At 36.1% G+C, this 13,942-nt stretch overlaps 1 protein-coding gene across 3 annotated transcripts in view; it reads right to left on the reverse strand.

Moving 5' to 3' along the window:
• LOC149808367 (uncharacterized) overlaps positions 1 to 13,942 on the reverse strand; it is a 214,959-nt gene that overhangs the window by 11,301 nt on the left and 189,716 nt on the right. For all 3 annotated transcript variants that reach the window (XM_089976250.1, XM_089976241.1, XM_089976259.1), the window contains exon 7: positions 110 to 166. In XM_089976250.1, the coding sequence (XP_089832376.1) occupies positions 110 to 166 (57 nt within the window). The remainder of the gene's footprint in view (positions 1 to 109; positions 167 to 13,942) is intronic.

The following is a 13,942-nucleotide window of genomic DNA, read 5'->3' on the forward strand; positions in this document are numbered from 1 at the left end:
TTATTTACACACAGAGCTACACTATAACCAGTACACACATTTAAAAACATCTGACAAAAGTATGGCATATTTTCACTGGAAAGAAATATTAGTATAATCAGTAACTCACCTTTCAAAGCCTTTTCCAAATCTATGTAGATCAAAACTTCACATGAACTTCTCATCCCTAAAATACAGATGTTGTATTACGTCACACTACTGACATAGCTTAAAAGAGGAACAAAAACAGTTAATTGACAGTTATGTATACCTATATTGTGTGTTTAACTTTTGTCCATGATTGCAGATTGTAAGGGTCATTTCTAAACAAAATATTACATGGCTAACTTTTGTCTATGATAGTAGATTAATACTTTATGATAAAATCTGGGAACATATTTACATGGCTTTTAACTTTAGAATTTTCTAGAAAACAAACTAGTTTACAAATTTGATAGGAAAATGACCCACATCCTGGTCTTTTTGCTGTAACATAGTTTATTATATAAAGGTTGTGATGAACAAAATTATTAATTCACATTTTAATATTAGTCTTTGAAATGTGGAGTCACTTTTAGTTTTCAGATATAATTTTAGAAGAATTATTTCAATTATTCACTGGAATAAAACACTATTTTGGGATAATTGCAAATTCATTCAGACATTCTGGCTTAATCATTGTGATACATCAAGACTGTTGGAACATCAGTACATTCAAAGCTATTGGTACACCAGCAAATGCAATACCTGAAATTCATTCAGAACACTCCATACTTTTGGACCTGTCATAGAATGTTTAGGATTATTTGGGATTTAATTCACAATACTGTAAGTTTCTTTTGAAATTTTCACTTTCTTTTCTAAGGAAATAAATTATTTGTTGCATTTTAATAAACTTGTTGCTTTTGCTTTTTTGTGTTGCTTAGTTTAAGGCTGCAGAGTCATAGCAATATATGCTACCAATGAGTACAATTTTTTAGCACAATTCTGAGCAATAAAATTAGAGAGGCATACATTATAAATTTCAGATGCTTGGTTCTTTATTTTTAAGTTACATTTTTTAAAAATCACAGCCAGGTATTCACATGTAAACATGAATCTTTCTTAACAGTAAAAGTGGATTTGCAGCTAACAATAAACATACTGTTATGGAAGAAAATGCAAAAGTCACTCATGTATAATGAAAATCAGGTCACAATGGCCTTATTGTAGGTTTCTGTTGAGTTACTTTGCCTGAGATGCATCTATGTGTCATTTTACGTGCAGGCAAAATGTGGTCCATAGTATTTAGAGTGTAACAAATAAACAGCTGAATACACTGTCACTCTGGTGTGAGAATGCAGTCACAAATGACAGAGTTCTGATATGGTAGGATTACTGACCTTGACAAGTTTCCACATTGTGATTTACATTAATGTTGGTGCAATATATTCTAAGATATTTAGAGTCTAAATGACAAATAGGTGAAATCCAAAGTCAAACAAGCATGAAAACTGGGTCACAATAGTCTAGTTTTTGTATGGCTGAGTTGCTTTCCTTGGGATGTATTGACATTCAAATTTCATGAGTGTTGATGTAATGGGGTCAAATATATTGAGTTTGTAATAAACAGCTGAAGATGCAAAATTCACATTAGGATGAGAGCTTTATGGTCAGATATTTATAATGAAGTATAAATTTTACCAAATCACTCACCAAGCAAATAAGTACAAAACCAGGGTTCATACAGGTAAAATATGACAAAATTTCAAGAACATTTCAAGCACTTTTCAAAGACTATTCTGATTTTTCATGGAGTCTTATATTTGAACTCACCATTGATATCTACATTTAGAACAACCTTTAGACTGACTTGTGGATCATGTAAATACATTTTCCTTTCCCAAACATTGGTACAATAAATAAAAAGTCAAACAAAAGTTTATTTACAAGTTCTTACTCTGTACTTAATTTCTCTTCAGTTCCTCAGTCCTAGCATCCAGTTTATTGCAAAAACTTTCATAAACTCCAACTCCAAGTTTCTCCTCAGCTACCTTTCTACTAGCATTGACCTATGCAAGAAGTTACCACTTAAATGTCTTTTCTGCTTTTAAAGAAAGTTCATCTACTTTCTTCACAAGTATTTCACAATGCTTTTTTTTCTTGTTTTCAGATCTTTAATGTCATCAAGAACATGTTTTCTCTTCCTCTGCCCAGCTGCTTCTTCTTCCTCTCCTTTTCTGTCTTGATGAAGCTGAACTTAAAAGAAGCAGCTTGGGGATGGGAACATTTAAAAACATAATCCTCTGTGCAAACACTCTTTGCCCATTCAAATATTCTCACTCTACTTCCCAGTCCATAGAAAAGCCATGCTTTTCCATTAATTTTTTAAGTGTTCTGCAGTGTCAAAAACATACAAATAAGATGTTTTCTTTTTTGCATGCGAAACCTCTGCAGCAAGTGGACTATCTGGGAACACAGCACACACGTCAGCAATATGTTCATTTAATTGCAGGTGGTATGTGTAACCACAATGTTTATAAAATATTTCTGACTTTAGAACAACGTGATTAGAAACAATATTGTAGATGTTTTGAGTGTGTAGTTGAAGCTGCATCAGACAGGGATGGGCCTAACATCAATCCCACCATGAATTTATCGGGATGCAACTCTGGCTTAGATATAATGTCAGTGTTTCTGGCATATGCCTTGGTTTGTGCTTTAATTCCAAAATAATCTAAACTCACTTCTGGAATTGATGCTTCAATTTTCTGTTTTACACCCGGATCGTGTGATTGAAGGGCACACTCCCCCAAAGCCCCAATGTCTGTTAACTTTCTTGCACACACAACACAGAGCTATCTGTCTGTCCTATGTCTCCTTAACCCACTTATAGAAACTTATCCATTAATGGTTAAAAACAAACTTCCCTGGCAGCAGTTTCATGAAGAAATCAATCACCTTTCCATTCCATCATATGCTTTTCTTCAAAACAAGGCCATGAGATGTAAGGTAAGAAAAATCAAGCTGCCATAATGCCATTCCCACAATGCTGCTACAAGGAAATATTGAGTAACCTCCCTTTCCATAATTACCAACTAAGCCACAGATGTAAAAGGCATACTACATCTGACATTTTCTTCAATTTTCACAGATTTCTTTTTTTAACAAATTTTCTTTTATTTTCTTAAAAATTCAAGTACTTTTTAAGGATTTTTGCTCATTTTCATCCACTTCTTCCCACTGGCATTAAAAGTAAGCTCTTTTCAAGAAGATTTTCAAAATGTAAGCACTTTCCTTCTAGCAGATGAAATTTCAAAGCACTTTTCAAATCTGTGTGAACTATGAAAACTTGAGAGCCATTTAGTAACACTTACACTTAACTAAATACTGAACCATGATCAGTATGGAACTAAATGCATCAATGGCACCAGAATATCACTGACATGGATCTAAATGCATTGATGCCACCAGAATATCACTGACATGGAACTAAGTGCATTGATAGCACCAGAATATCACTGACATGGAACTAAGTGCATTGATAGCACCAGAATATCACTGACATGGATCTAAATGCATCGATAGCACCAGAATATCACTGACATGGAACTAAGTGCATTGATAGCACCAGAATATCACTGACACGGAACTAAGTGCATTGATAGCACCAGAATATCACTGACATGGAACTAAGTGCATCAATGGCACCAGAATATCACTGACATGGATCTAAATGCATCGATAGCACCAGAATATCACTGACATGGAACTAAGTGCATTGATAGCACCAGAATATCACTGACACGGAAATAAGTGCATTGATAGCACCAGAATATCACTGACATGGAACTAAGTGCATTGATAGCACCAGAATATCACTGACATGGAACTAAGTGCATTGATAGCACCAGAATATCACTGACATGGAACTAAGTGCATTGATAGCACCAGAATATCACTGACATGGAACTAAGTGCATTGATAGCACCAGAATATCACTGACATGGAACTAAGTGCATTGATAGCACCAGAATATCACTGACATGGAAATAAGTGCATTGATAGCACCAGAATATCACTGACATGGAAATAAGTGCATTGATAGCACCAGAATATCACTGACATGGAACTAAGTGCATTGATAGCACCAGAATATCACTGACATGGAACTAAGTGCATTGATAGCACCAGAATATCACTGACATGGAACTAAGTGCACTGATAGCACCAGAATATCACTGACATGGAAATAAGTGCATTGATAGCACCAGAATATCATGACACGGAACTAAGTGCATTGATAGCACCAGAATATCACTGACACGGAACTAAGTGCATTGATAGCACCAGAATATCACTGACACGGAACTAAGTGCATTGATAGCACCAGAATATCACTGATATGGAACTAAGTGCATTGATAGCACCAGAATATCACTGATATGGAACTAAGTGCATTGATAGCACCAGAATATCACTGACATGGAACTAAGTGCATTGATAGCACCAGAATATCACTGACATGGATCTAAATGTATCGATGCCACCAGAATATCACTGACATGGAACTAAGTGCATTGATAGCACCAGAATATCACTGACATGGATCTAAATGCATCAATGCCACCAGAATATCACTGACATGGATCTAAATGCATCGATGGCACCAGAATATCAATGACATGGATCTAAATGCATTGATGGCTAAGATGACATAGCCTGTACAGAAGCAAACACAAGAGCTGACAAGGATGACTATCATTTGTTACTAATAAAATGTACTGTTTCATTGTACTCACTTTCTGTACATTTTAATCTTTAGAAACAAAACTTGTGTCCATTTTTAGTTAGATGCACTACTTCTACATCATATGATCACAACACTTAATCACTACTGATTGAAATGTGTTTTCAGCAAACTTTCAATAAACAATGATGGTAGAGATGCTCATAAAGCCTGCAATATATTTTGTTTGACTGCAGATGTGAGCATTAAAGTGCAGATATGCCAGCCCCAAAAATGATGTAAGCATAATTACAAGTGGCAAAAAAGCGTAATCTGAGCATAAAAAGTGTAGTCTATATATTACATGCCTTAATCTTGGTACACTGTATGAAAAATGTACATTTACTTTTGCTACTAACCTGGATCTGCAGCTGGTTAAAATTCTTGGTAAAAAATGGCAAACTCTATGTGAATTAGATCCAGAATGCAAACACAAAACATGCTGACAAATGTGTTACATTCAGTAATCACTTTAACTCGTCCGCATGAATCAGTGAAGTCTGCAAATTCTGCAATTAACATGACGATGTGCACAATCCAAGTGCTGTATTGCTCCTATATTCTTTTTTTCAAATTTGTTAAGTGGTGTTGATTTGACCTTTTTCTGATCCGGCATGTTTTGAAGTTTCAAAAGATCATCTGCTCTAACAATTGTCAGTCAAATTACATCCACAAGTCACACTGTAAAAGTCTGTTTTGCTTAGCATCTGGTGCAATTTTCTTTAAAACCATGGAAAAGTATGCTAATTATATTATCAATATAATGAATCTGTGGGGCAAAGTTTCAAATTAAAGAAACCCATCTGTTTTCTAGGAAATGTGTCAAAAAGTTGCTATAAATAGAAAATAAGGAAAGTACAAGTAGGTGTAGGATGGACAAATTTACTCTTATGCTATTTTTATGCAGCAGTGATCATGTTTAGAATATTCTGAAAATTTATATGATGAGTGGATCTAGTTGATGATAATAAAGATGAAATAACAACTTTTTATTGTTTTCTTGTTATTTTATTTTTTGACAGACCAGAAAGGCATAATCCATATACGGGCAAGTATAAGATATAATTAGGCAGAAAAAAAGCACAAAAGTAGTATGATTGTGTACAAAATGCCAAAGAAGTGTCTTGTGACTGGCTATAGCCACTCACATAGCAGAAAACAGTCAATCTATAACATTTGAAACTAGTGAAGTGTAACAAATGGGTCACATTTAGTTTTAATACAATTGAGTTTCTATCTCTGATATGTATCCACATTCCAATTTGTATTAGTGTAGGTGAAAGAGAGTCCAAGATAGAGAGGATGCAAATGAATAAACAGCTAAAAATACAGAAGTCAATGAAGAGTGCTAATTAGGTTACACTCACCTTGATCTAACACCAACTGGTTACTCCATCAAGTCGTTCCCCCGTAATTCTCGCGGAGGTGGAATTGCTGTCATCACAAAGAACTTCATGATAAAACATCTTAACTATACCACAACATTCAATTCTGGCCACACATCGTTTGAACTAGTCCAAACCACACTCACACTGGAGCAAAGGTAAGTCCATTTTTTCTGCCTATACCACCCTCCTCCTAGTAGAAAAAAACAAGCTGGCTGACTCTCTCTTTTTGAAACAGTTTCCGAATCTCCTGGACTATGGAAATTTGATAGGTGGCAACCTGATTATTCTTGGAGATTTCAACTTTCTCTTTGACTGTCCCGGAAACTCAAATACATCAAAACTCATAGATTCTATTAATGTTTTCAACCTCAAACAGTCAGTTAACCAACCCACACATAAACGTGGTCACATTCTAGACTGGATTCTTCATAGACCTGATGATAACATTCTACGGTCCTCCCTGGTATCCCATGACCTTGCATCAGATCACCTCTGCATTTTATGCCATCTTGACGTATCAGTCCCTAACCTTCCACCCTTATCTGCTACTAAGAGAAACCTCCATATGATAAACAGAACCAAACTAATGCACGACATCCAAGCTAACCTAACAACTTTCTTACCTCCTACCGCAGAACAACTCAATAACTGTCTGCGTTCATTACTTGACAAACATGCCCCAGCTACCAAGTGCAGAGTATCAATTCAAAAGTGTTCTCCATGGTATAGCAGTGTTAGGGACCAGCTTCGCACTGCTAAAAGAGACCGCAATAAAGCTGAGAGGCTCTGGCTTTCCACCAGACTCACTATTCATAAGCAAATCTATGAAGTCGCTAAGAAGAATGCCACAAACATAGTCCATGCAGCAAAATCAGCCCACTACACTATTAAGATCATGGAAAGAGCAAAGAGCTCTTTGAGATTACTAACAAGCTAATGTCAAGGAACAAATTAACACCACTTCCAACTACCTTCTCTCCAGTCGACCTTCCGGAGATGTTTGCAAATTTCTTCCGTGACAAAGTACAAATCATTAGAGATAAGCTTGACACCACAATTTCAATTGACTCGTCGTCACCATACAGTTGGGATACAGAATTTGAGTGGCAACCATTAGCAGCATTTGAACCGGTCTCTATGGATTTCGTACGTACAATCGTGATGAAGAGTGCACCAAAGTCATGTGAACTTGATCCAATTCCAACATCACTGATGCTTGAGTACTTAGATCCAGTATTGCCTTCACTAACTGATGTTATTAATACCTCTCTCTCATCTGGGGAATTCCCATCATTTTTCAAAACTGCCATTGTAAAGCCTCTGCTGAAGAAACCAACACTAGACCATAACGATTTAAAGAACTACCGCCCAGTTTCTAATCTCCCGTTCATTTCAAAAATCTTAGAAAAGGTTGTTCTATCTCAGCTTGTATCTCATCTAAATTCAAATAGTCTTTTTAGCAATGTACAATCTGCATATCGCCCTTGCCACAGTACTGAAACCACTCTTCTAAAAGTAGTTAATGACATTCTCTCTGCGTTGGATAGTGGAAAGATTACAGCCCTCACCCTCCTTGATTTGTCTGCAGCATTTGACACAATAGACCATGATATATTACTTCACCATCTCCAGCATGTATTTGGCATTCATGATACAGCCTTACTGTGGTTCAAGTCCTACTTGGTCAACAGGACACAAATTGTATCTGCAAATGGATTACACTCCAGCCCAGTTGATCTATCTTGTGGTGTTCCACAGGGGTTTGTTCTTGGACCTGTTCTCTTCATTCTTTACACTCAGTCGCTCTCAAGTTTCATAGATCATCATCCAGTGTCTCACCAATTGGGGGCCCTGAGTGGCCGAGTGGTCTAAAGCGCTCACTGTTCCGGATCACTGCCATCTCACGTCTGTCTGCGTGTGTTCGAGTCCAAGGCTCGGCTAGCGTGGGTACGTGGGAAAGCCTGCCAGTAGCTTCTCGTGGGTCGTTGGTCCTTCCCTGGGTTTTCCAGGGTTCTTCCTCCACCATTTATACTGGCCGCCATGTATAGCCTATCTTGTGCTGAAAAATGGCGTTAAACCCTAGAACAACAAAAACATCTTCATTGTCACAGCATACTCTTGATTAGTTTAAACATTTGTACAGGGTGGACTTTGTCTTCATTGTCACAGCATACTCTTGTTTAGTTAGATGTTTGTACAGCGTGGACTTCATCTTAATTGTCAAGCATACATGTGATCTGTTCAGATGTATGTACAGGATGGACATTATCTTCATTGTCACAGCATACTCTTGATCTGTCACAGGGTGGACTTGATCTTCATTGTCACAGCATACTCTTGATCTGTCACAGGATGGACATGATCTTCATTGTCACAGCATACTCTTGATCTGTCACAGGATGGGCTTGATCTTCATTGTCACAGCATACTCTTAATCTGTCACAGGATGGACTTGATCTTCAGTGTCACAGCATACTCTTGATCTGTCACAGGAGGGACTTGATCTTCATTGTCACAGCATACTCTTCATTAGTTTAGATGTTTTTTTTGTAGGGTAGACTTTAAGACAGAGAAAACCAGAAAACTAGCCACCCAACTGAAGTTGATGCTACCATCCAAGGTGTAGAGAGGTGCATTTCTGATGTGAAATCATGGATGACATGTAAGAAGCTGCAGATGAATGATGATAAAACTGAGGCCATTCTGATCACAACACAAAGACTTTCTCATTCACATCCTTTACCTCAATCAATAAATATCAGCAACACCAACATTAAATTCACACAATCAGTATGAAACCTAGGTGTTACTCTGGACAGTACTCTCACATTGCACCAACATGTCATGAACATATGCAAGGCTGCAAATATCTTTCAGTTGATGCCACTAAAACACTTGTGTGTTCATTAGTACTTTCAAGACTGGACTATTGTAAATCAGTTCTGTCTGGTTCATCTCAATATCTGCTCCAGAAACTTCAAAAAGTTCAAAACACAGCTGCTTGGATCATACTTAGAGTACCACGATCAGAGCACACCTCCCGCTGCTCTGTACCCTACACTGGCTATCCATTTGATCCAGAATCAAACACAAAATTTGTTCTCTGTGCTACGTTTCACTGTCGGACTCTAGTCCAACATACCTATCCGACCTCACCCACCAGCAAGATTCTTACGCTCCTCTTCTGACAATCATATACTCATTATTCCCACTATGAAAACAAAGTCATATGGACAGTGTTCTTTTGCATACCAGGGCCCAGCAACGTGGAATGAATTGCCCACTGAACTTAGACACAAAGACACAGTGATCACATTCAAGAGGGCTCTCAAAACTCACTTATTTCGACTGCAAAAACAAACTTAAAGACCTAATAATGTTTCCTACCTTAAATATTCTCAGCATGTTTTTTTTTATAATTATTTTTTAATGTTTTTCTAATTTCATGGTGTTTGTTTTTGTAATAATGTTATTATGGTTTTTTATCTTATAGGTGTTGTCTAATGTTGTAAAGCGCTTAGAGCTTCTAAAGATTAGGCGCTATACAAAGTCCTCATTATTATTATTATTATTATTATTATCTAGTATAATGTATCCACATACTAATTATCATGTGTCAAATAGGTCTAAGATACTAAAGGTGTAAGGAATGAACCATTAGGGATATAAGTCAATCAAAGCATGAAAATTTGGTCAATGTGACCTAAATTTTGGTATGACCGAGTTACTGTCATTGAGATGTATCCACATACCAATCTTTATGAGCATAGACAGGTTTATCTGGCACTGAGCCAATTTTCATGGGTACTGCCATTTTCTGTCACGTGGTTCACCAGCCATTACACTCATGTGAATTAGCCTGTCAGTGTATCATTTGCTTTGTGTTTACATTTAGTGTTTTTCAATTGTACATGTACTGATGTTCTTATGTTGGATATAAAAGCAAAATATAAAACAGGTAGTGGAACTTCCTGTGCAGTCAATGAATGTACAAACAACTCAAGAAAAATAAAAAGACGGAAAGAATTCTTACATGCAACACACAAACAAATCCACAGTGAACGCGCATGTTTAGTTCCTTACAAATTGCACATTATGACGTCAGGTAAGCTTCTGAAACTCGAGTGGATAAAAGCTTTAAACAGAAAATACTACTGAAAAAGGTTTTTGTTTGTTCAGAACATTTTAATTTTATTAGATGGAAAGCCACCTAAAAGGAATCCATTTCCAAAGCTTAAATTGGGATATAAAAATAAAGTAACTCCTGGCAGATGAAAGGTTTTCAAAGAAGATACGAAAGTGAGAAAATGAAAATTGAAAGAAACTGATGTTGAACCTGAACACAGAATAAAAGGTCCCTCGGGCCTGAAAATATTAGATAATTCAGTAAAAGAGCTTTCCCATGCAGCTGGGATTCATGTCAATGAACAGTCCAGACAATGTGTTGGTACTCAGAACCTTGAGTCGGACTTTAAAGAACAAAGTGATCATTCATATTCAAAGGAGTGAACAGACTTTGAAACACTTTTTACCCAAAGATAACCTTGGGAAATGAAAAAGGAGTGCAGACTAAAATGGACGAAAAACTCTGTCAGCTTCTGAAACTTCAATAACTGACTGTGATGCCTTACTGTAAACAGGTGTTCTTCACATTGGTAAACTGTAGGGTTCAGTTCAACACTTTTAACTTTCAGTTATAATTGACAGATGAAATAATGTTAAATTTGATGAAACTTAATATGAATCTCGTATATAAGGACCTGTGTCAAAAATATGGAATTTCGGTAAATCTGGCTTCTAAAAACTTTAATTCTTGGATTCCAGTATTGGCAGATAAACTGAAGTGTCTGACTGTACGTGCATATTGTCCTAAATCTTTCAGAGAAAACTACCCATGTACAACATGCATAATAGATTGGGCTGAAACTTACACTCAAAGGCCAGGAAACCTAAAGAGCAGAGGAGAGACATACAGCAACTATAAATCTCATAACACTGCCAAATACTATGTTGGCACTTCTCCACATGGTCAAATAATGTTCATATCAAAAGTATTTGGTCACAGGTCATGCTAATGACAAATTTATTGTTAAAATATGTGGTTTCCTGAATTATCTCTTGCCAGGAGATGAAATCATGGCAGACCATGGCTTTACAATACCAAAGCTTAATATTCCTGCTTTTACTAAAAGCAAGTCCCAGTTGAGTGCAAATGATGTTACATGTATGAATCCATGTAGAAAGAGCTATTAGAAGACTAAAAGTGTTTAAACCTTTAAGTTCTACAGTCCCGGTTTCATCCCTTAAACTTTTTGATGACATTTTAATTGTGTGTGCTGCACTTGTTAATGTAAGATCAGATCTTAAAAGAGATTCAGAAGATGATTAAGTAACGCAATTCATGAATGTTTTGATTTATGAAGTGTCAATGTTCACTTGAGGGTTGTTAATTACCTCACATTAATTGTTTATTACTATTGCGTCATGGTCAGCTGTTCTTAAGCTATAATTGGTTTGAGGCCTTGTTTAGTTAACTTGACTTTTTTCATGTTACAGCATCCTACAGACTGGATAACAAAGGCATATGGTACTATTGTTAATCAACTGGATGTCAAGATGTCAAATTCCAAATTGTTTTGTTGTACTAGCATTGCAGGACATCACCCAGTTATATTTACTTTGTATCTTGTGAATTACCCTTTGTGTGCCAAATTTTAATCACAAATGTGTCAACAGTGTTCATGTGGTGGGATGATTAGTATTGGCACTCACAGGGTCTTGGTCCAGTTGATTTTTAGAATGTAAACATTTGGTGTCATCTTGTTAATTAAAGTATATACTACACAGCTGAACATATTTAAGGGTTCTGCATAACTGAAGAAAAAATATATATAGATATTTATGCACAAATAACTGACACAAAAATGTGTAACATGTATATTCCACGTAACATCCAACTTGTTTAAGCATCATAAATATGTTGAACACATCATCAGAATGAATCAGATATGGAATATTTGTGTATCTCAGTACACATTTAATATGAAGTGTCGTGCAAAAGCACAGCAGACGTTACTCATCCCAATTAAAGGTTCATGAATTTTTTGAATGCTTTACATTATATAGCATCAGATGGTCCTGTTCTAGTTCAACACCTAAACATGGCATCATCTTCTTGCAATAAAATTCACGAAGGCACAATATCTGATTTTTCACAAAGTGATCCTCATATTGAACATCTACAAACTTGTGGCCATCTTTATTAAGCCTGATAAAAAGTTTACAATTTCTCAACTCTGTGCAAAACATAGTTAATTGAACTTGTAAATAAAATCCTCTGCCTCCTTTCACTTTTAAAAAAAATTTCAATTTTCACTCTTCATATTTGCCACTAGCAAAGAGTTGCTCTAACACTGTCCATTTAGAATTAGGAAATGGACTTTGAATTTCTAGCAGTGTATCTCTATTTAAATCCCATCAGGACATGCAAATAATCATTTCTTTTCAACTGACACATACAATCCACAGTCACTTACAGTATATCCATTTTAATTTTAAAATTGTTTTGCTTTAACGTCACTGTCCTGCCCGTGTTTTATAAATTTGTTGCCAATAAATGTTGAAGGTAAATGATCCCTTATGAAATTGATGCAATCAGCTGTCTCTTTAATGGGAACTTTGTGTGCACCGCTAGCTATGATTCTAATTTTCGAGAGTCTCTCCAAAAAGGACATTTATACTGACTTGACAGATTAATTTTGCAGTTTATTAATATGATCCAGGCGTACATACTTCAGAAAAAATGTTAAACATTTCCCACAAAAAGATAAGTTTTCATGACTGCTATGATCATGAAGTGATGTATCACCTGTACGGTTGGAAGGTTCACTTTTGAAACTTTTGTTCATTGTTGTTCCTTTAATTTGAAATAAAGCTTTAAGTGGTGAATTGTCAACAGCGATTTCAAACTCTGCCTTTGTTAAATAAATGGTGTATTTCGAGCAAGAGGCACTACTTCTCTGTCATCCTAAATGGGGCTGTCACCAATTTTGTTTTTTTTAAATTTAATATTTGCAAGGGGTTTCTGTTCAACATTTCTCTTTGTACCTCTGTTCCACTTAGCTGTTTTATCAGTACAACTGAACCCAGTAAGATTATTTCTCACAGCATCTTCAATTTTCTACAAAGCACCAATATGACTGCAGGAGTGCCCTTTCCCTGCCATGCATGTACATCACCCAATCTCGACAACCCCCTCTATGGTACAAATAACTTAAGCTTCGTTTACTTTATTTACTGACTGTGATAAGCATATTTCTCCTTTCATGATAATTTTATTCTCCAGGTTCGATGTATTGTACAAATCTGTATCCACATTTCCACTCCTGAAGTAGTTACAACTTTGTAAGCATTTAAAGGTCTTCATTTTTTCCATCTACTGATTTCGATGACATTAAATAGTTGTAAATGTCGCCATACATTTGTCCACTCTCTCATGTCATCAGTCCATTCATTTATATTGCAAAATACATCAGGCATTAAACGTCTTGCTTCAGACATTTCACTTTTTAGTTTAAGTTTAAGCTTCGCAGTAATGTAATGGCAGATGCAACACTGGTGCTCCAAGGGGACTCAATAGATTCAAAGGGTGATAATTGAAAAAAACTGTCTATAGGTGTAACAGGGCTAAGCGCTTAATGAACCAATGAATGAACAAGCACATAGATGAAAATGCAAATACCATATTCCCTACCAACATTGTGGGCAGGGAGAGAATACAATTTGAAATGTTCTCTCCATTAGCCTT

This window comes from Sinohyriopsis cumingii, chromosome 1 (genome assembly GCF_028554795.1).
Source record: "Sinohyriopsis cumingii isolate HCF-2022 chromosome 1, ASM2855479v2, whole genome shotgun sequence".
Taxonomy (NCBI): domain Eukaryota; kingdom Metazoa; phylum Mollusca; class Bivalvia; order Unionida; family Unionidae; genus Sinohyriopsis; species Sinohyriopsis cumingii.